At 37.9% G+C, this 23,961-nt stretch overlaps 1 protein-coding gene across 6 annotated transcripts in view; it reads right to left on the reverse strand.

Moving 5' to 3' along the window:
• ARFIP1 (ADP ribosylation factor interacting protein 1) overlaps positions 1-23,961 on the reverse strand; it is a 135,024-nt gene that overhangs the window by 34,731 nt on the left and 76,332 nt on the right. For all 6 annotated transcript variants that reach the window (XR_010943128.1, XM_067736652.1, XM_067736650.1 and 3 more), the window contains 2 exons: positions 10,915-11,136; positions 3,311-3,468 (listed from right to left, as the gene is read on the reverse strand). Coding sequence is in view for 5 of the 6 variants with exons in the window: in XM_067736652.1 (XP_067592753.1) it covers positions 3,311-3,468; positions 10,915-11,136 (380 nt within the window). In the remaining variant the exon portion in view is untranslated. The remainder of the gene's footprint in view (positions 1-3,310; positions 3,469-10,914; positions 11,137-23,961) is intronic.

Consider the following 23,961-nt stretch of genomic DNA (forward strand, 5'->3'; position numbering starts at 1 on the left):
TGAAAGACCTATATGCTAAGAACTATAAAACACTGATAAAGGAAATTGAAGGTGACTCACAGAAATGGAAAGATATCTCACACTCTTGGATTGGAAAAAATTAATATTATTAAAATTGCCATACTACCTAAAGCAATCTACAGATTTAATGAGATCGCTATTCAAATTACCCATGACTTTTTTCACAGAAGTAGAACAAATAATCCTAAAATTTGTAGGGAACCACAAAAGACCCAGAACTGCCAAAGCAATCTGGAGGAAAAGGAACAAAACAGGAGGCATAACCCTCCCAGACCTCAGATACTACTACAAAGCTACAGTAATCAAAACAGCGTGGTATTGGCACAAAAATGGACATATGGATCAATGGAACAGAGAGCCCAGAAATAAACGCATACACCTATGGTCAATTAATCTTTGACAAAAGAAGCAAGAATATACAATGGAGAAAAGACAGTCTCTTCCGCAAGTGGTGTTGGGAAAGCTGGACAGCCGCATGTAAATCAATGAAGTTACAACACACCCTCACACCATACACAAAAACAAACTCAAAATGGCTTAAAGACTTAAGTATAAAACATGACACCTTATAACTCCTAGAAGAGAACATAGGTAAAACATTCTCTGACATCAAATGTAGCAGTATTTTCTTAGATCAGTCTCCCAAGGCAATAGAAACAAAAGCAAAAATAAACAAATGGGACCTAATCAAACATAAGCTTTTGCACATCAAAGGAAACCATAAACAAAACGAAAAGACAATGTATGGACTGGGAGAAAATATTTGCTAACGATGTGACCAACAAGGATTTAATTTCCAAACTATACAAACAGCTCACACAACTCAATATCAAAAAAATAACCCAATCAAAAAATGGCAAGAAAACCTAAATAGACATTTCTCCAGAGAAGACATACAGACGGCCACTAGGCACATGAAAGGTTGTTCAACATCTCTAATTATTAGAGAAATGCAAATCAAAACTACAATGAGGTATCACCTCATACCAGTCAGAGTGACCATCATCAAAAAAAAGTCTACAAATAATAAATAAATGCTAGAGGGGGTCTGGAGAAAAGGGAACCATCCTACACTGTTGGTGGGACTGTAAATTGGTGCAGCCACTATGGAAAACAGTATGGAGGTACCTTAAAAAACTAAAAATAGAGTTACCATATGATCCAGCAATCCCACTCCTGGGCTCTTATCTGGAAAAGATGAAAACTCTAATTCAGAAAGATACATGCACCCCAATGTTCACAACAACACTACTTACAATAGCCAAGACATGGAAGCAACCTAAGTGTTCACTGAGAGATGAGTGGATAAAGATGTGGTACATATATACAATGGAATACTACTCAGCCATAAAAAAGAATGAAATATTGCCATTTGTAGGAACATGGATGGATCTAGAGATTACCATGCTAAGTGAACTAAGTCAGACAGAGAAAGACATATACTACATGATATCACTTATTTGTGGAATCTAAAAAATAATACAAATGAACTTATTTACAACTCAGAAACAGACTCATACACATAGAAAACAAACTTTTGGTTACCAAAGGGGAAAGGGGGGAGGGATAACAGATACATACCACTATATATAAAATACATAAACAACAAGGATTTACTGTATAGCACAGGGAACTATATTCAGTATCTTGTAATAACCTATAAAGGAAAAGAATCTGAACAAGAATATATACATACCTGAATCATTTTGCTATACACCTGAAACTAACACAATACTGTAAATCAACTATAGTTCAATAGAAAAAAAAAAGAGTTTCAGGAGAGTAAGGAGGGTGTGTGTAAAAAGGTATGCTACAGACAGAACATGGTAGTAACATTTTATAGCTTGAATTGGAATTGTATAAGTGTTTATAAGGTACAAAACTGTTTTCAGTAACTACCACCAATAAATTTTAAGAAAAAAAAAAGTTAACTTTCCAAGTGGTTTGGGCTTTTAGCTATATAAAGCATAAGGACATATATACTTAAGAATAAGCACTCAATAGCAAAAAGACTAGATGAGTTTAGAGTTTTCATAGGCATTTCTCACATCATTAAACTACATCAAGAGGCCAAAAGTAAAGTTATATATCCAAAAGGTAAAGTTTGCACTATCTTCAACTATGCTATAAAAAGTATAAGAGAAAATAAAGAAATCAAGTGTTCAGAGGAAAAAAACTCAAAGGGGACAGGAATGAGTGGGGGAAAAAAATTGGGCCTGGAATCAAAGTTGAAAAATGCTATCGTAGATCTGCTACTTTTTAGACATTTCTAAGTACCTATTCATATGCATTTTGTTTACCTAACAGGATGGTTATGAGATAAATTGTGTGTGTGTGTGTGTGTGTGTGTGTGTGTGTATAAAAAGATGTATGAGGGCTCCCCTGGTGGCGCAGTGGTTGAGAGTCCACCTGCTGATGCAGGGGACACGGGTTTGTGCCCCAGTCCAGGAAGATCCCACATGCCGCAGAGCGGCTGGGCCCGTGAGCCATGGCCGCTGAGCCTGCGTGTCCGGAGCCTGTGCTCCGCAACGGGAGAGGCCACAACAGTGAGAGGCCCGCGTATCGCAAAAAAAAAAAAAGAAAAAAAAAAAAAAGATGTATGAAAACACTGCATTATAAACAACTATGAAAATATAAGGTAAACACTTTAATTTATGTAAAAGGTAAAATTTGGAAGATTGTGAAGCCTGGTTATAATCTGAATAACCAACATAAACAAAATCATGGAGGCAGAAATGAGCTAGTATATTCAAGAGAAATTGAAACTATGAGTCTGGCTGTTGCGGAAGCAGTGTAACTGCTTATAGGGAAGCAGTGGTAGTATGATTGAAGAGGCAGGCGTAGGCCAGATTAGAAAGGGCATCTGGTATCTACCTGGCAGAACACAAGGCCGTGTCCTCTTCCAAGGAAGCTGTAGCCGGGAGCTCCTCCACCTCCCTATTCCCTAGCAGGCAGGGTTTGGGCACATGGCCAACGCTCAACCGGATACTCTCAACGCAATGAAGCAAAGTACTCAGGAGCTTTTACAAATTTTTATTTATGGGAGCTGTAGCAGCATCAAGTACCCTAATTAGATTCTTCTGAGGCATTAACTTGGCTTTGGTTCTTGCTTGTTTCTAGAATCTGTTCTCCTGCGTTTCTGTTAGCTCTGTGGGCTACCCTATAACCTAATAAATTCTTTTTCTGCCCATATTGGCCAGAGTCAGTTTCTCTTATTTGCAACCCAAAACCTTAACCAAATTATGCACCACCTGGTAAAACAGACAATATAATGAAAATCTATACCTACCTGGCACTTTCATACTGTTTCACAGTCATTAATGTATCCTCAATTGTTTTATTCACCAAAGTGTTCACACTGGCAATGAAAAAATTAATGGCTCCTAGAAGAGTTTCTCCATTTTTAGCCAGCAGTTTCTGTGTATCTGCATTATAGCCAAATTCTTCCTAAAACAAAAAAGTCATCTTAATTTATCCAGTTACAAATTAGTAAATGTGACTAAAGAAAATCTCAAACACATCACTATTGGGAAAATATCTGATTTAGAAATCTAGCTTTAGAAGTTTTCTCTTTCAATGTTTAAATAAATAAATAGGAATCTAAATCACAACTAGCTACAGAATTACAGAAAAAGTCGAATAAACCAAATTGTTCAGCTCTGAGGCATAGCTAAAATCAAATAATTTTAAAAAGTGAAACTACTTTGTACTAGAAAAATTACTTTCATTTCTACATTTTGTTTCTATTATACTGTAAGCACAGCTGTTAAGAAGAAAACTATAGCAGATTATTAATCAGAGAAACTTTAACTTTCACAACCAAATTAGGTAACAATTGGCTAAAACTTTCAGACATAAAATAGATTGTAATTTTTGTGTTTTGACTGAATCTCCTTAAAGTATAAATATTAACAATACACATTTCTTTGTAAACTTAGCAACCAGTTGACTCCCAAGCTCAGATCTATCTGGACAAACAGCTGAGGAAGGATCACTCAACATCAGTTTTAGTTCATTTTCTCTGAATAAACTGAGTCTTAGCTTAGCAAACATTACACGACTCCTTAACATATGAATGGCAAGGACTAACTCTAAATTTTGAGCAGAGAAAGCTTTCAGTCTAAGTTTGATTAGTTAACATTATCAGGAACACATCTGACCAAATAAAAACTTTGATCATACCTTATTATAAGATATATCATTCAATTTGAGAATTGTGAGTTTGTTAAAAACATTTTTAAATTTCAGCTGAAAAAAATGTAATATTAAATTAAGTAGAATTTTAGAAGATGCAAATTTAACATTAGTGCTATAGGTACAATTAAATTTCCAGGTGATAGAATATTCAATAATTAATAAATACAGAAAGTAAAATTATCTTTATTATGCTGAAAGCATTTTCCATCTAAGAGAGGTCCATGTAACTCTTTACTTGGAACTCAGTCTTCAAAATTGTAGAGCCCTTGATTTGCAAATATTGGCAGATAAGGATTACATAAGAGGACTATCAATCAATATATGTAAAAACTAAAAAGGCAGAAAAGCTGAAGAGTTTTGGCACCATTTGTACAAGATAAGTTACAATATTGAAGACTAAATAAATGTTACTGGAAATAGAATATAGGAGAAAACATTAAAAAAAAACTTAGAAAGAGTTCACACAATTGTTCTTATTTTCTTTGGTGTTCATTAAGAGGTAAAAGGCAAAATTAAAAAATCACCAAATAAGAGGAAGAAAAATATGAAATTGAGCTGGATATAAATATCATAGTTTTTCTATTCACTGTACAACAAAGTATATGTCATTGTATCATATCCCTGTAACACTGTTCATTGCTAAAAGTTCTTAACATCCACAATTCCACATTAACTTTGAAAATGCCAGAAGTCCTAATTTAGCCACAGAGAGATCTATATAACCTAGAAAGCTGTGCTTTTACTAACAACAAATAAACAAAAAAACAGAGTATTGTAAGATGAAATCACTGCAGATTGATATGTTATACAGCAGAATTTGGAATCCTATATTTACAGATGAGAAAAACAGCCCTAAATTCAAAGCAGACAGGAGGAGTAAATGGACGCTGTTCTGTTTCATGAGTGTAAATCTCGCCCATAATTCTGTGATGAAAATGTGTATAAAACTTCAGATTTTATTGCATAATTTGTAAACTTAATTGGCTAAAATAAAAAAGCTTTTTTATAGTAAGGTACAAGAGATATAGTAGTAAATGTTACAAAACAATTAGGACACTAGAAATAAATAAATATACATATGTATATGCATTATAAATACATAATTAAATATGCTTTTTTGGCAATGAAAATAAAATAAAACATGCCTCAAACTTCATTTAGTTGATAAGTTATTTTAGTATTCTCAGTTGGACAGGGGTATTTTACACATTATTTTAATAGTCAAAGGGTATACATATCAAGAACAGGGCTGTAGTTCTAATCTGTCAGTGAAGAAGAAAGGCCAACACAATTCCTTGATCTAAAAATTTACTTGCTTTATATATAGAGAATGAAGTTTCAAAACACTTGAACTTTTTTTCTCTTCAGCAGCTCCTACATTATTTACAATATTTATCAGATGTAAATGTACCAAATATAAATGACCACCATTTCCCATTCAACTTATACATTAGGACTAAATAACAGAAGCATATGATTGGACCTAAAACACCAAGTTTTAGTAATAGTTATTATTACCTAATTAATCACAAATGAGTTATTTTAAACAATAATACAAAAAAACTAGAATCACAAGAACTCATTGACAATTGATAGTAATTTGGACTGTGGAAGCTTTCCTAATCTCAATGTAGATGTTACCCTCTAAATTGAGAAAATGCAATTTAATAAGGTGCCATGGTACAACAGAACTAGGAGGAAGGCATGCGATAAAATGGTAAAAGTCTAGTTTGGAAATTCAAACAGTTTGGAAATTCAAACAGTTTGGGAATTCATATCTTGATTCTGCCACTCAATGGATTTGTGTCTCTCATGAATAACTCAAATTCTTCAGGCCTCCATTTCCTTACTAATAAAATGAAGATAATTCCCTTACAAGCTTGACAGGAAGTCTAACAAGGCAACCTGTATAAAGTTTCTGACAGATGACAGGCATTCATTAAAAGATCATTTCTTGGGCTTCCCTGGTGGCGCAGTGGTTGAGAGTCCGCCTGCCGATGCAGGGGCTGCGGGTTCGTGCCCCGGTCCGGGAAGATCCCACATGCCGCGGAGCGGCTGGGCCCGTGAGCCATGGCCGCTGAGCTTGTGTGTCCGGAGCCTGTGCTCCACAACGGGAGAGGCCACAACAGTGAGAGGCCCGCGTACAGCAAAAAAAAAAAAAGATCATTTCCTATCTCCTTCAGGAGATTTGACTTTTTTTACTGCTGGATATTGGTTGTTTCTCTAGAAAATGAAGAAACTGGACTAATCTATAAATTCTTCCTCAACCCCCAAATGTCACAATCTCAACAACAGCTATCATAACCATCATAATTTATCTAGTGCCGCTATGTGCCAGCCCCTGCACTATGTATTTTCCAGAAATCTCAGTTAATATGGCATAAGGTGGAAGGAAGTAGACCTCAGCTCTTCACTACTGTACTCTATAAACTTTTCCTCAAAAAGAACCAACAGGCAAAGAAGGGAGTTACTGTGTTGGCGGGTGTGACTGATCCTGATTACCAAGGAGAATTTGGACTGTCCCTCCACAATGGAGGTAAGGAAGAGTAAGCCTGGAACCCAGGCGATCCCTTACTACTACCATGTCCTGTGATTAATTTCAATGGAAAACTACAACAGCCCATTTCAGGAAGGACTGCTAGTGGTCTGGACCTTTCAGGAATGATGGTTTGGGTCACCTCACCAGGCAAAGAACCACCACAGATTGAAGTGCTACCTGAGAACAAATGCAGTATGGAATGGGTAATGGAAGAAGCTACAACCATGTGATCATTTGTAGAAATGAGGACTATAATTCTTATTTCTTCCTTACTTTGTTATGAATGTTTGTGTGTGTGTGTGTGTGTGTGTGTGTGTGTGTGTGTGTAAAGCAAGTACCTTTGTTTTCTTCCCTATCTTATCTTTCCTCCCTTATCACATAAGATATATTAACTTTATATCATGACATATAGCTATTGTTAACTTAACACCATAGTATTTAAGTTTCAGGAGATCAAGGAAAAAAGTGATCCTCACCCAAGGAAGGACTTTGCATCATCTTCTAGGGAAAGAGTTGCTGTGTCTTTGATAGTACACAGGATAGTTATATCACATTAGGTGGAAGTAAGACTTTATTGTCTTGATTTGGAGATTAAGTGTGGTTTAAAGAGATGCATATAAGTGCTGCTAAGTTGACAAAGGGTGGATTGTGATGGTTAATTTTATGTGCCCACTTGATAAGACTATGGTGTCCAGCTGTTTGGTCAAACATCAGTCTAGATGTTGCTACAAAGGTGCAGATTTTGTGATGTGATCAACATTTACGATGATAAACACTGAAGATATGGTTTAAAGTTGGCTTTTAGGAGATTATCCTCCATAACATGATGGGCCTCATCCAATCAGCTGAAGGTCTTAAGAGCAAAAGTTTGAGGTTTCTTAGAGAAGAAGGAATTCCGTCTTAACATTGTAACACAGAAACCTTGTCCAAGTTTCCAGCCTTCTGGCCTACCCTATGGATTACAGACTTGCCAATCCCTATAATAGTGTCAGCCAATTCCTTAAAATAAATCTTTTGGGGGTGTGTGTGTGTGTGTGTATCTCCTACTGATGCTCTTTCTCTGGAAAACCTTGAATGATACAAAAATATCCTCCTTGTAAATGTTGATTCCAGATTTCAAATGCATCTCCAGTAGGTTCTAGTTTACCATTAATTTTACATTTATAAATATCAATTAGAATGTTCAATTCAATGAATTTTAAAAAAATTCTATATTATATATTTCCTTCAAATCACTTTTGTATACACATTTACTTTCAGCATTTGTTCACTAACAAATATATCAAGTATATTTTGGTGCATAAACATCATAAAAGAAGTAATATCATGTCTTCTTAGCAAAACAGGATGGTCCAGATTCTTTAAAAAAATGTGGCTTGTTGGAGTTGCTCCTGTTGAACAACTAACTAAATGAAAATACCTGAGATAGTTTGTGCATCAACTTGGTTGGGTCACAGTGTCCAAATATTTGGTCAAACATTATTCTGATGTTTCTGTGAGGGTGTTTCCGAATGAGACTTATATTTTAATTGGTGTACTGTCAGTAAAGCAGACTGCCCTCCATAACGTGAGCGGGTGTCATGCAATCAGCTGAAGACCTTAATAGAACAACGACTGACCTCCCCTGGACAAGAAAGAATTCTGCTAGCAGACTGCCTTTGGACTTGTACTGCTACTCTTTCCTGGGTCTCCAGCCTGCCAGCCTACCCTACAGATTTTGGATGTAGCAGCCTTGCCAATCATGTGAACCAATTTCTTAAAATAAATCTCTATATAGCTATGTATCCTGTTGATTCTGTTTCTCTGGAGAATCTTGACTAACACAATACCGTATTTCCTTTTGTCCTTAAAAATACATTATTATTCAATGACTCTTTAAGAAAATTCACATAGGATATCATCATTGGAATACTTATAGCCCGCAATTTCACTGATATTATCCAATTTTGCCATCATTGGTAAGAGTCAATACTGCTATCTCTTTGCAGTCATCTTCTGATTTGTGTAATAATTGTGAAATGTATTAATCTGGTATTGTAGTCTCTTTCCATTATGTGCAAAAATGAAAAATTCCAAAATTCTTAATTGTGTTGCATGAACATTAAAAAAAAAAACAAACAACTACATAAACAGTTTCTCCAGGTTTCTTTTTGGCAATGCAAACAAACAAAAAGTATTTATCTCACTATTGTATCATTCTTCTAGGCAATGCTGTCATTCTTTAGTTTTCTTATTGTCTTAGTCATTTTTAACATGGTAGGAAAAAACTGATGAGTAATAACGAAATAATTCCTAAGATGGTGAAACAGCAAAATGTTTTAAGATATAGGAAAATAGGATCATTAAGATCCCATATCGTGTCTGATTTCCAATGGACCCATATGGTAGTTGCAAGATAACAAGTTTTATTCTATTAAAACCGTAAGTAAATTTTCTCATTGGAAGACCTCCAAGAAAGAATAAAGTCATGAAATACCAATCCTTACAAAGAGTTAAAAATGCTCAAATAAAAAACTCAAAAATTCAAACTGGGTCCAATGGACTTGAATACTGAGGATTACCCTCTCAGTTCTGTTTAAAAAAAAAAGGACTTCACATCTGTAAAAGAAAGATAATAAAAGTACTACTAGCTAAGACTGAGCATTAGATGAGCTAATACACATATAAACCACTGTATCTGGTGTATAGTAAGTCCCCAATCTCTGTTAACTATTATAATTAATAGGTTCTACTGAATATAGCATCAGTGATAACATTACTGCAGCACTTCCCCAGACCCTATACTCTGGCTACCTCTCTCCATACTGTGGGGATTTTTCTCTGGGTCACAGACCATCTAAAGATTCCATTTAAAGAGACAGCAAGAGATCATGGAAAGGGACTTCCCTTGTGATCCAGTGGTTAAGAATCTGTCTTGCAATGCAGAGGACACTGGTTCAATCCCTGGTTGGGGAACTAAGATCCCACATGCCACAGGGCAACTGGGCCTGCACGCCACAACTAGAGAGCCCATGCACCACAACTACTGAGCCCACTTGCTCTGGAGCCTGCGCACCTCAACAAAGAGCCTGTGCGCTGTGTGCTGCAACTAAGACCCGACGCAGCCAAAAAATAAATACTTTAAAAAATGCTATTAATTCTTATTTTAAAAAAAAGAGATCATGGAGAAACAAAAAGGCCTGGATATAAATTCCAATTCTATCTTTTATTTGTTTTGTGAGTTTATAAAAACTACGTAAACTCTCTTGGCCTCAACTTCCTCATCTATAAACAGGGGATAACATTTCTTGCAGCGTTAGATAAATTACATGATATAATGGTTATAAAGCACCTAGCCCATTATATTGAAATTGTGGATACTCAATAATTGCAGCTGTTATGATAACTCAGCTTCCTAAATATTAGTTTCATTCTTCTTTTTGACTGTCTAATGACTCAGTTAGAATTGAATCTCAATGTTTTTCTCAACATTGTCATCTGTAGCCAAACTTTCTTTGTCCAAGATACTAGATATTATCAAATGATTTAATGCTCTAAATTATCTAACTGTGCAAGTTAGAAGTCTGTAGGCAAGGAATTTCTGTACCTTTTGGCTCCACGTGAGGAAAAAAAAGACATAAAAGGAGTCACTTAAGATATTATTAGAAATTGTTAATAATGCTTTGCTGAATACTTATATAGATATATACAGAAAAATAATTTCATTCTAAAATTCACAATTTTACACTAATGATTTCAGTAAAAGTGTATCACAAATCCAGTCAAGCAAGCTACTCTTTGCTTAGGACATTCAGAGACTACGCAGGAGATTTTCAATAGGTGCCTGAATTTACTTTCTACCCACACCCAGCTATATACATAGCTATGATTCTTTCTAGGCTCTAGCAGGCTGAGTACTCTTTTTCCTTTCCTCTACCAAGTTCCCTTGCCCTGAAACCTCCAGATGACATCTTCTTTAGGGTACAACTGGACCACTATGTTGATAGAAGTCAGCTGGGCCTTCTTGAAAATTATATGAAATATCTTAAAGACCACCACAAGATTACAATTTTATTAAGAATTCAGCAAATCAGAAATGTAACAACTTACCTCTTAGTATACTCCTATTGCCATTTTCATCCCCCTCACCCCCCAATAGTTATTTCAAATCATCTTACATGGAGTTCTAGTGACTTCAAACTCAGGTCAGCAAATGCATCTCCGAGTTGCCTTTGGGTATGCACCATCTGGAAAAGCTGGGTTGACAATGTCTGAGCCAGTTTTAGAATATTTTCATATTTTTTCTTGTTATCTCTTAATATATCAATCTGAGCTTCAAGTTCAAGGTCCACAGTTCTTGATCCACGGCCCAGCTTCTCAGAGATAATCTGTCGAGTGCACTAGAAGTGGAAAGATATACTTTGTTTAGGAAGAAAAAAAGAACAAAAGAAAAAAACAGTAATACAGCAATCCAAAGTGCAAATGCTGGAGCATATGGCATGCACCATTTTTGGCTTCAAACAAGCTAGCCTAACAAACGGAAAACGGTCAGCCCCCTTAGAGGTTCATCAGGACTCAGAAAGTAAATTTTTTTTTTTTTTTTTTTGCGGTACGCGGGCCTCTCACTGTCGCCGCCCCTCCCGTTGCGGAGCACACGCTCCACACGCCCAGGCCCAGCGGCCATGGCCCACGGGCCCAGCCGCTCCGTGGCACGTGGGATACTCCCGGACCGGGGCATGAACCCGTGTCCCCTGCATCGGCAGGCGGACTCTCAACCACTGCGCCACCAGGGAAGCCCCAGAAAGTAAATTTATCAGACATGTTTTTTAACTATTACTTATTAGAGGAAGTTTTAAGACGTATCTAGCTAGTGTATATACTGCCAGATGAGCTCTCTCACATAATCATATTTCAAGTTTTGTGCACTTTGGTAGATTACTGAAAACAACTGAGATACTTGGCATTGATTTAAGAACAATACTCGACTATTAATATAGGAATAATAAGAATACCAAAATTCTACTCTCCTATTGGTTTCAAATGTTTTTTTTCCTTCAATTTTCCCCTTAAATAGCTGTGTATATGTGTGTGAGTAGGAAGAATGAGGGGAAGAAAGGAAGGAGAAAGAAGAAAGAGGAGGTAGGGAGGGAGGGAAGGGGGGAGGAACAGAGAAAGAGAAAGAGGTAGAGATTACAGATTCCTGAATTCTTCTACTTTTGCCCAGATAAAATTAAATTATGTTATTCTACTCTATGTTATTCTATCTCTGTCCCAGAAATAATGATATAGGAATTTACAATTTTTTAAAGTACCTAACTTTAGAGCACATGAAAATAAGTTTTCTAGTAATTTTTGCTAGAAATAAAAAATTACAAGCAAATTCACTACTCAACAATACATTTTTAGAGTAACAATGTAGGGCATTAATATAATCCTTATCATTTAAATCTAAAAAAATATTCTGAAAAGCAGTAAATAAGTTTTGCAATTTTGAAAATTTGCAAATTTGTTCTTTTATCATGTCTCTCAAAGTTTTGGTCACAGAATTAGTATTTGTTGTAAAAGTTAAAATAATGAATGAAATAAAAATGAAATTCCCCTTCCGTCCTTTAATTTGACTAAATAGTAGAAAAGTATTAATAGTTTGATGGGTAGTAGAGACTCTCCTTTAAACCTATATAATCACATATATAATATTCTTAAAGTAAACATGAGCCCATGCTATGCTATACATAATATCCTGAGCATTTCTTTTCTGAGAACGAATATCTTGAGACTTTTCCTTGTCAATACACATAAATTTATATTTAGCTACTCATATTTTTCTATTTTAAAATTGAAATGAATTCGCTGACACATTCTCTCTTATCATCAACTAAGGATTTTTATGAATAAACATTTTTTATAAAGGAGTTCTTTTTTTAAAAAGCAGAGAGAGGAGGAACCAAGACGGTGGAGTAGAAGGACGTGCTCTCACTCTCTCTTGTGAGAACACCAGAATCACAACTAGCTGCTGGACAACCATTGACAGGAAGACACTGGAACTCACCAAAAAAGATACCCCACAACCAAAGATAAAGGAGAAGCCACAATGAGACGGTAGGAGGGGCGCAATCACAGTAAAATCAAACCCCATAACTAGTGGGTGGGTGACTGACAGACTAGCAAACACTTATACCACAGAAGTCCACCCACTGGAGTGAAGGTTCTGAGCCCCACATCAGGCTTCCCAACCTGGGGGTCCGGCAACGGGAGGAAGAATTCCTAGAGAATCAGACTTTGAAGGCTAGTGGGAATTGATTGCAGGACTTTGACAGGACTGGGGGAAACAGAGACTCCACTCTTGGAGGGCACACAAAAAGTAGTGTGCACATTGGGAACCAGAGGAAGGAGCAGTGACCCCGGGGGAGACTGAACCAGACCTACCTGCTAGTGTTGGAGGGTCTCCTGCAGAGGTGGGGGGTGGCTCTGTTTCACCAGGGGGACAAGGACACTGGCAGCAGAAGTTCTGGGAAGTACTCCTTGGCATGAGCCCTGCCAGAGCCGGTCATTAGCCCCACCAAAGAGCCCAGGTAGGCTCCAGTGTTGGGTTGCCTCAGGCCAAACAACCAACAGGGAGGGAACCCAGCCCCACCCATCAACAGTCAACTGGATTAAAGTTTTACAGAGCTCTGCCCACCAGAGCAACAGTCAGCTCTACCCACCACCAGTCCCTCCCATCAAGCCTCTTAGATAGCCTCATATACCAGAAGTAAGAAGAACTACAATCCTGCAGCCTGTGGAACAAAAACCACATTCACAGAAAGACAGACAAGATGAAAAGGCAGAGGGCTATATACCAGATGAAGGAACAAGATAAAACCCCAGAAAAAAAACTAAATGAAGTGGAGATAGGCAACCTTCCAGAAAAAGAATTCAGAATAATGATAGTGAAGATGATCCAGGACCTCGGAAAAAGAATGGAGGCAAAGATCGAGAAGATGAAAGAAATGTTTAACAAAGATCTAGAAGAATTAAAGAACAAACAAACAGAGATGAACAATACAATAAATGAAATGAAAACTACACTAGAAGGAATCAATAGCAGAATAACTGAGGCAGAAGAATGGATAAGTGACCTGGAAGACAGAATGGTGGAATTCACTGCTGCAGAATAGAATAAAGAAAAAAGAATGAAAAGAAATGAAGACAGCCTAAGAGACCTCTGAGACAACATTAAACACAAGAACATTTGCAATATAGGTGTCCAAGAAGGAGAAGAGAGAGAGAAAGGACCAGAGAAAATATTTGAAGAGATTATAGTCAAAAACTTCCCTAACATGGGAAAGGAAATAGCCACCCAAGTCCAGGAAGTGCAGCAAGTCCCATACAGGATAAACCCAAGGAGAAACATGCTGAGACACATAGTAATCAAATTGGCAAAAATTAAAGACAAAGAAAAATTATTGAAAGAAGCAAGGGAAAAATGAAAATAACATACAAGGGAACTCCCATAAGGTTAAGAGCTGATTTCTCAGCATAAACTCCACAAGCCAGAAGAGAGTGACATGATATACTTAAAGTGATGAAAAGAAGAACCTACAACCAAGATTACTCTACCCAGCAAGGATCTCATTCAGATTCAATGGAGAAATCAAAAGCTTTACAGACAAGCAAAAGCTAAGAGAATTCAGCACCACCAAACCAGCTCTACAAGCAATGGTAAAGGAACTTCTCTAAGTGGGAAACACAAGAGAAGGAAAGGACCTACAAAAACAAACCCAAAACAATTAAGAAAATGGTCATAGGAACATACATATTGATAATTACCTTAAACGTGAATGGATTAAATGCTCCAACCAAAAGAATGAATGGATACATTCTTCACTGAATGGATACAAAAACAAGATCCATATATATGCTGTCTACAAGAGACCCACTTCAGACCTAGGGACACATACAGACTGAAAGTAAGGAGATGGAAAAAGATATTCCATGCAAATGGAAATCAAAACAAAGCTGGAGTAGCTATATTCATATCAGATAAAATAGACTTTAAAAAAAAGTATGTTACAAGAGACAAGGAAGGACACTACATAATAATCAAGGAACCAATCCAAGAAGAAGATATAACAATTATAAATATATATGCCCCCAACACAGGAGCACCTCAATACATAAGGCAACTGCTAACAGGTATAAAGGAGGAAATTGACAGTAACACAATAATAGTGGGGGACTTTAACACCTCACTTACAACAATGGACAGATCATCCAAAATGAAAATAAATAAGGAAACAGAAGCTTTAAATGACACAACAGACCAGATAGATTTAATTGATATTTATAGGACATTCCATCCAAAAACAGCAGATTACACTTTCCTTTCAAGTGCACATGGAACATTCTCCAGGATAGATCACATCTTGGGTCACAAATCAAGCCTCAGTAAATTTAAGAAAACTGAAATCATGTCATGCATCATTTCTGACCACAACGCTATGAGATTAGAAATGAATTACAGGGAAAAAAACGTAAAAAACACAAACACATGGAGGCTAAACAATACATTATTAAATAAGCAAGAGATCACTGAAGAAATCAAAGAGGAAATCAAAAAATACCTAGAGACAAATGACAATGAAAACACGACAATCCAAAACCTACGGGATGCAGCAAAAGCAGTTCTAAGAGGGAAGTTTATAGCTATACAAGCTTATCTCAAGAAACAAGAAAAATCTCAAGTAAACAATCTAACCTTATACCTAAAGGAAGTAGAGAAAGAAGAACAAACAAAACCCAAAGTTAGCAGAAGGAAAGAAATCATAAATATCTGCGCAGAAATAAATGAAATAAAAACAAAGAAAACAATAGCAAAGATGAATAAAACTAAAAGCTGGTTCTTTGAGAAGATAAACAAAATTGATAAACCATCAAGAAAAAGAGGGAGAGGATTCAAATCAATAAAATTAGAAATCAAAAAGGAGAAGTTACAACAGACACCACAGAAATACAAAGCATCCTAAGAGACTACTACAAGCAACTCTATGCCAACAAAATGGACAACCTGGAAGAAATGGACAAATTCTTGGAAAGGTATAGCCTTCCAAAGACTGAACCAGGAGGAAATAGAAAATATGAACAGACCAAACACAAGTAATGAAATTAAAACTGTGATGAAAAATCTTCCAACAAACAAAAGTCCAGGACCAGATGGCTTCACAGGTGAATTTGGAGAAGAGCTAACACCCATCCTTCTGAAACTCTTGCAAAAAACTGCAGAGGAAGGAACACTCCCAAACTCATTCTATGAGGCCACCATCACCCTGACACCAAAATCAGACAAAGATACAAAACAGAAAGGAAAATTACAGACCAGTATCACTCATGAATATAGATGAAAAAATCCTCAACAAAATATTAGCAAACAGAATTAAACACCACATTAAAAAGATCGGACGCTGGGATTCCCTGGTGGCGCAGTGGTTGAGAGTCCACCTGCTGATGCAGGGAACACGGGTTCGTGCCCCAGTCCGGGAAGATCCCACATGCCGCGGAGCAGCTGGGCCCGTGAGCCATGGCCGCTGAGCCTGCTCGTCCGGAGCCTGTGTTCCACAATGGGAGAGGCCACAACAGTGAGAGTCCCGTGTAGGCAAAAAAAACAAACAAACATCAGACACCATGTTAAAGTGAGATTTATCCCAGGGATGCAAGGATTCTTCAATATATGCAAATCAATCAATGTGATACACTACATTAACAAATTGAAGAATAAAAACCATATGATCATCTCAATAGATGCAGAAAAAGCTGTTGACAAAATTCAGCACCCATTTATGATAAAAACTCTCCAGAAAGTGGGCATAGAGGGAACCTACCTCAACATAATAAAGGCCATATACGACAAACCCACAGCAAACATCATTCTCAATGGTGAAAAACTGAAAGCATTTCCTCTAAGATTAGGAATAAGACAAGGATGTCCACTCTCACCACTATTATTCAACATAGTTTTGGAAGTCCTAGCAACAGCAATCAGAGAAGAAAAAGAAATAAAATGAATCCAAATGGGAAAGAAGTAAAACTGTCATTGTGTGCAGACGACATTATACTATACACAGAGAACCCTAAAAATGGCACCAGAAAACTACTAGAGCTAATCAATGAATTTGGTAAAGTTGCAGGATACAAAATGCACAGAAATCTCTTGCATTCCTATACATTAATGATGAAAGATCTGAAAGAGAAATTATGGAAACACTCCCATTTGGCACTGCAACAAAAAGAATAAAATAGGAGAGGGGGAAGATGGCGGAAGAGTAAGACACGGCGATCACCTTCCTCCCCACAGATACATCAGAAATACATCTACATGTGGAACAACTCCTACAGAACACCTACAGAACGCTGGCAGAAGACCTCACACCTACCAAAAGGTAAGAAACTCCCCACGTACCTGGGTAGGGCAAAAGAAAAAAGAATAAACAGAGACAAAAGAATAGGGACAGGACCCGCACAAGTGGGAGGGAGCTGTGAAGGAGGAAAGGTTTCCACACACTAGGAGCCCCTTCGTGGGCGGAGACTGCGGGTGGCGGAGGAGGGGAAGCTTCAGAGCTGCGAAGGAGAGCGCAGCCACAGGTGTGCAGAGGGCAAGGCGGAGAGATTCCCACACAGAGGATCGGCACCGACCGGCACTCACCAGACCGAGAGGCTTGTCTGTTCACCCGCCAGGTAGGGCGGGGCTGGGAGCTGAGGCTCGGGCTTTGGTCATATCCCAGGGAGAAGACTGGCGGCGTGAACACAGCCTGAAGGGGCTAGTGCACCACGGCTAGCCCGGAGGGAATCCGGGAAAAAGTCTGGACCCGCCGAAAAGGCAAGAGACTTTTTCTTCCCTCTTTGTTTCCTGGTGCGCAAGGAGAGGGGATTAAGAGCACTGCTTAAAGGACCTCCAGAGATGGGAGCAAGCCGTGGCTAACATTGCGGACCCCAGAGACGGGCATGAGACGCTAAGGCTGCTGCCGCTGCCACCAAGCAGCCTCTGTGCGAGCACAGGTCACTCTCAACACCTCCCTTCCAGGGAGCCTCTGCAGCCCGCCACTGCCAGGATCCCGGGATCCAGGGACAACTTCCCCAGGAGAACGCACGGCGCGCCTCAGGCTGGTGCAATGTCACGCTGGCCTCTGCCACCGCAGGCTCGCCCTGCACTCTGTGCCCCTCCCTCCCCCCGGCCTGAGTGAGCCAGAGTCCCCGAATCAGCGGCTCCTTTAATCCTGTCCTGTCTGAGCGGAGAACAGACGCCCTCCTGCGACCTACAAGCAGAGGCGGGACCAAATCCAAAGCTGAGCCCTGGGAGCTGTGAGAACAAAGAAGAGAAAGGGAAGTCTCTCCCAGCAGCCTCAGGAGCAGCAGATTAAATCTCCACAATCAATTTGATGTACCCTGCATCTGTGTAATACATGAATAGACAAGGAATCATCCCAAATTGTGGAGGTGGACTTCGAGAGCAAGATGTATTATTTTTTCCCCTTTTCCTCTTTTTGTGAGTGTGTATGTGTATGCTTCTGTGTGAGATTTTGTCTCTATAGCTTTGCTTTCACCATCTGTCCTAGGGTTTTACCCGTCCAGTTGTTTAAAAATTTTTTTCTTAATAATTATTTTTTATTTTAATAACTTTATTTTATTTTATTTCTCTTTCTTCCTTCCTTCCTTTCTTTCTTTCTTTCTTTCTCCTCCCTCCTTCCTTCCTTCCTCCCTCCCTCCCTCCCTCCCTCCCTCCCTTCCTATCTTTCTTTCTACTTTTTCTCCCTTTTATTCTGAGCTGTGTGGATGAAAGGCTCTTGGTGCTGCAACCAGAAGTCAGTGCTGTGCCTCTGAGGTGGCAGAGCCAACTTCAGGACACTGGTCCGCAAAAGACTTCCCAGCTCGACGTAATATCAAACGGCGAAAATCTCCCAGAGATCTCCATCTCAACACCAACACCCAGTTTCACTCAATGACAAGCAAGCTACAGTGCTGGACACCCTATGCCAAACAACTAGCAAGACAGGAACACAACCCCACCCAATAGCAGAGAGGTTGCCTAAAATCATAATAAGTCCATAGACACCCCAAAACACACCACCAGACGTGGACCTGCCCACCAGAGAGACAAGATCCAGCCTCATCCAGCAGAACACAGGCACTAGTCCCCTCCACCAGGAAGTCTACACAACCCACTGAACTAACTTCAGCCACTGAGGACAGACACCAAAAACAAAGGGAACTACAAACCTGCAACCTGCAAAAAGGAGACCCCAAACACAGTAAGATAAACAAAATGAGAAGAAAGAAAAACACACAGCAGATGAAGGAGCAAGATAAAAACCCACTAGACCTAACAAATGAGGAAGAAATAGGCAGTCTACCTGAAAAAGAATTCAGAACAATGATAGTAAAGATGATCCAAAATCTTGGAAATAGAATAGGGAAAATGCAAGAAACATTTAACAAGGAACTAGAAGAACTAAAGAGGAAACAAGCAACGATGAACAGCAGAAAAAATGAAATAAAAAATACTCTAGAAGGGATCAATAGCAGAATAACTGAGCCAGAATAACGGATAAGTGACCAGGAAGATAAAATAGTGGAAATAACTACTGCAGAGCAGAATAAAGACAAAAGAATGAAAAGAACTGAGGACAGTCTCAGAGACCTCTGGGACCACATTAAACGCACCAACATTCGAATTATACAGATCCCAGAAGAATAAGAGAAAAAGAATGGGACTGAGAAAATATTTGAAGAGATTATAGTTGAAAACTTCCCTAATATGGGAAAGGAAATAATCAAGTCCAGGAAGCACAGAGAGTCCCATACAGGATAAATCCAAGGAGAAACACACCAAGATACATATTAATCAAACTGTCAAAAATTAAATACAAAGAAAACATATTAAAAGCAGCAAGGGAAAAACAACAAATAACACACAAGGGAATCCCCATAAGGTTAACAGCTGATCTTTCAGCAGAAACTGCAAGCCAGAAGGGACTGGCAGGAAATATTTAAAGTGATGAAGGAGAAAAACCTGCAACCAAGATTACTCTACCCAGCAAGGATCTCATTCAGATTTGATGGAGAAATTAAAAGCTTTAGAGACAAGCAAAAGCTGAGAGAGTTCAGCACCACCAAGGCAACTTTACAGCAAATGCTAAAGGATCTCCTCTAGGCAAGAAACACAAGAGAAGGAAAAGACCTACAATAACGAACCCAAAACAATTAAGAAAATGGGAATAGGAACATACATATCGATAATTACCTTAAATGTAAATGGATTAAATGCTCCGACCAAAAGACACAGACTGGCTGAATGGATACAAAAATAAGACCCATATATATGCTGTCTACAAGGGACCCACTTCAGACCTAGGGACACATACAGACTGAAAGTGAGGGGATGGAAAAAGTTATTCCATGCAAATGGAAATCATAAGAAAGCTGGAGTAGCAATTTTCGTTATCAGACAAAATAGACTTTAAAATACAGACTATTACAAGAGACAAAGTGGGACACTACATAATGATCAAGGGATCGATCCAAGAAGAAGATATAACAATTGTAAATATTTATGCACCCAACTTAGGAGCACCTCAATACATAAGGCAAATACTAACAGCCATAAAAGGAGAAATCGACAGTAACACATAAAGAGTAGGTGACGTTAACACCCCACTTTCACCAATGGACAGATCATCCAAAATGAAAATAAATAAGGAAACACAAGCTTTAAATGATACATTAAACAAGATGGAATTAACTGATATTTATAGGACATTCCAATCAAAAACAACAGAATACACATTTCTCTCAAGTGCTCATGGAACATTCTCCAGGATAGATCATATTTTGTGTCTCAAATCAAGCCTTCATAAATTTAAGAAAATTGAAATTGTATCACGTATCTTTTCCGACCACAACACTATGAGACTAGATATCAATTACAGGAAAAGATCTCTAAAAAATACAAACACATGGAGGCTAAACAATACACTACTTAATAACGAAGTGATCACTGAAGAAATGAAAGAGGAAATCAAAAAATACTTAGAAACAAATGACAATGGAGACACGACGACCCAAAACCTATGGGATGCAGCAAAAGCAGTTCCAAGAGGGAAGTTTATAGCATTACAATCATAGCTTAAGAAACAGGAAACATCTCAAATAAACAACCTAACCTTGCATCTAAAGCAATTAGAGAAAGAAGAACAAAAAAACCCCAAAGTTAGCAGAAGGAAGGAAATCATGAATATCAGATCAGAAATAAATGAAAAAGAAAAGAAGGAAATGATAGCAAAGATCAATAAACCTAAAAGCTGGTTCTTTGAGAAGATAAACAAAACTGATAAACCATTAGCCAGACTCATCAAGAAGAAAAGGGAGAAGACTCAAATCAATAGGATTAGAAATGAAAAAGCAGAACTGCCACTGCAGAAATACAAAAGATCATGAGAGATTACTACAAGCAACTCTATGCCAATAAAATGGACAACCTGGAAGAAATGGACAAATTCTTAGAAATGCACAACATGCCAAGACTCAATCAAGAAGAAATAGAAAATATGAACAGACCAATCACTAGCACTGAAATTGAAACTGTGATTAAAAATCTTCCAACAAACAAAAGTCCAGGACCAGATGGCTTCACAGGCAAGTTCTATCAAACATTTAGAGAAGAGCTAACACCTATCCTTCTCAAACTCTTCCAAAATATAGCAGAGGGAGGAACACTCCCAAACTCATTCTACGAGGCCACCGTCACCCTGATGCGAAAACCAGACAAAGATGTCACAAAGAAAGAAAACTACAGGCCAATATCACTGATGAACATAGATGCAAAAATCCTAAACAAAATACTAGCAAACAGAATCCAATAGCACATTAAAAGGATCATACACCATGATCAAGTGGGGTTTATTCCAGGAATACAAGGATTCTTCAATATATGCAAATCAATCAACGTGATACACCATATTAACAAACTGAAGGAGAGAAACCATATGATCATCTCAATAGATGCAGAGAAAGTTTTCGACAAAATTCAACACCCATTTATGATAAAAACCCTGCAGAAAGTAGGCATAGAGGGAACTTTCCCCAACATAATAAAGGCCGTATATGACAAACCCACAGTCAACATTGTCCTCAATTGTGAAAAACTGAAACCATTTCCATTAAGATCAGGAACAAGACAAGGTTGCCCACACTCACCACTCTTATTCAACATAGTTTTGGAAGTTGTAGCCACAGCAATCAGAGAAGACAAAGAAATAAAAGGAATGCAAATTGGAAAAGAAGAAGCAAAGCTGTCACTGTTTGCAGATGACATGATACTATACATAGAGAATCCTAAAGATGCTACCAGAAAACTACTAGAGCTAATCAATGAATTTGGTAAAGTAGCAGGATACAAAATTAATGCACATAAATCTCTGGCATTCCTACATATTAATAATGAAAAATCTGAAAATGAAATTAAGAAAACACTCCCATTTACCACTGCAACAAAAAGAATAAAATATCTAGGAATAAACCTACGTAAGGAGACAAACGACCTGTATGGAGAAAATTATAAGACACTGATGAAAGAAATTAAAGATGATACAAATAGATGGAGAGATATACCATGTTCTTGGATTGCAAGAATCAACACTGTGAAAATGACTCTACTACCCAAAGCAATCTACAGATTTAATGCAATCTCTATCAAAATACCACTGGCATTTTTCACAGAAGTAGAACAAAAAATTTCACAATTTGTATGGAAACACAAAAGACCCCGAACAGCCAAAGCAATCTTGAGAATGAAAAATGGAGCTGGAGGAATCAGGCTCCCTGACTTCAGACTATACTACAAAGCTACAGTAATCAAGACAGTATGGTACTGGCACAAAAACAGAAATACAGATCAATGGAAGAGGATAGAAAGCCCAGAGATAAACCCACGCACACATGGTCACCTTATTTTTGATAAAGGAGGCAAGAATATACAGTGGAGAAAAGACAGCCTCTTCAGTAAGTGGTGCTGGGAAAACTGGACAGCTACATGTAAAAGTATGAGATTAGAACATTCCCTAACACCATACACAAAAATAAGCTCAAAATGCATTAAAGACCTAAATGTAAGGCCAGAAACTATCAAACTCTTAGAGGAAAACATAGGCAGAACACTCTGACATAAATCACAGCAAGATTCTTTTTGACCCACCTCCTAGAGGAATGGAAATAGAAACAAAAATAAACAAATGGGATCCAATGAAACTTCAAAGCTTTTGCACAGCAAAGGAAACCATAAACAAGACCAAAAGACAACCCTCAGAATGGGAGAAAATATTTGCAAATGAAGCAACTGACAAAGGATTAATCTCCAAAATTTACAAGCAGCTCATGCAGCTCAATATCAAAAAAACAAACAACCCAATCCAAAAATGGGCAGAAGATGTAAACAAACATTTCTCCAAAGAAGACATACAGATTGTCAACAAACACATGAAAGGATGCTCAACATCACTAATCATTAGAGAAATGAAAATCAAAACTACAATGAGGTATCACCTCACACCAGTCAGAATAGCCATCATCAAAAAATCTGCAAACAGTAAATGCTGGAGAGGGTGTGGAGAAAAGGGAACCCTCTTGCACTGCTGGTGGGACTGTAAGTTGATACCGCCACTATGCAGAACAGTATGGAGGTTCCTTAAAAAACTACAAATAGAACTACCATATGACCCAACAATCCCACTAGTGGGCATATACCCTGAGAAAAACATAATTCAAAAAGAGTCATGTACCACAATGTTCATTGCAGCTCTATTTACAATAGCCAGAACACAGAAGCAACCTAAGTGTCCATCAACAGATGAATGGATAAAGAAGATGTGGCACATATATACAATGGAATATTACTCAGCCATAAAAAGAAAGGAAATTGAGTTATTTGTAGTGCGGTGGACAGACCTAGAGTCTGTCATACAGAGTGAAGTAAGTCAGAAAGAGAAAAACAAATACCATATGCTAACACATATATACGGAATCTAAAAAAAAAATGGTTCTGAAGAACCTAGGGGCAGGACAGGAATAAAGACGCAGACGTAGAAAATGGACTTGAGGACATGGGGAGGGGTAAGCGTAAGCTGGCAAGAAGTGAGAGAGCTGCACTGACATATATACACTACCAAATGTAAGACAGATAGCTAGTGGGAAGCAGCCGC

Source organism: Pseudorca crassidens, chromosome 4, assembly GCF_039906515.1.
Source record: "Pseudorca crassidens isolate mPseCra1 chromosome 4, mPseCra1.hap1, whole genome shotgun sequence".
Lineage (NCBI taxonomy): Eukaryota > Metazoa > Chordata > Mammalia > Artiodactyla > Delphinidae > Pseudorca > Pseudorca crassidens.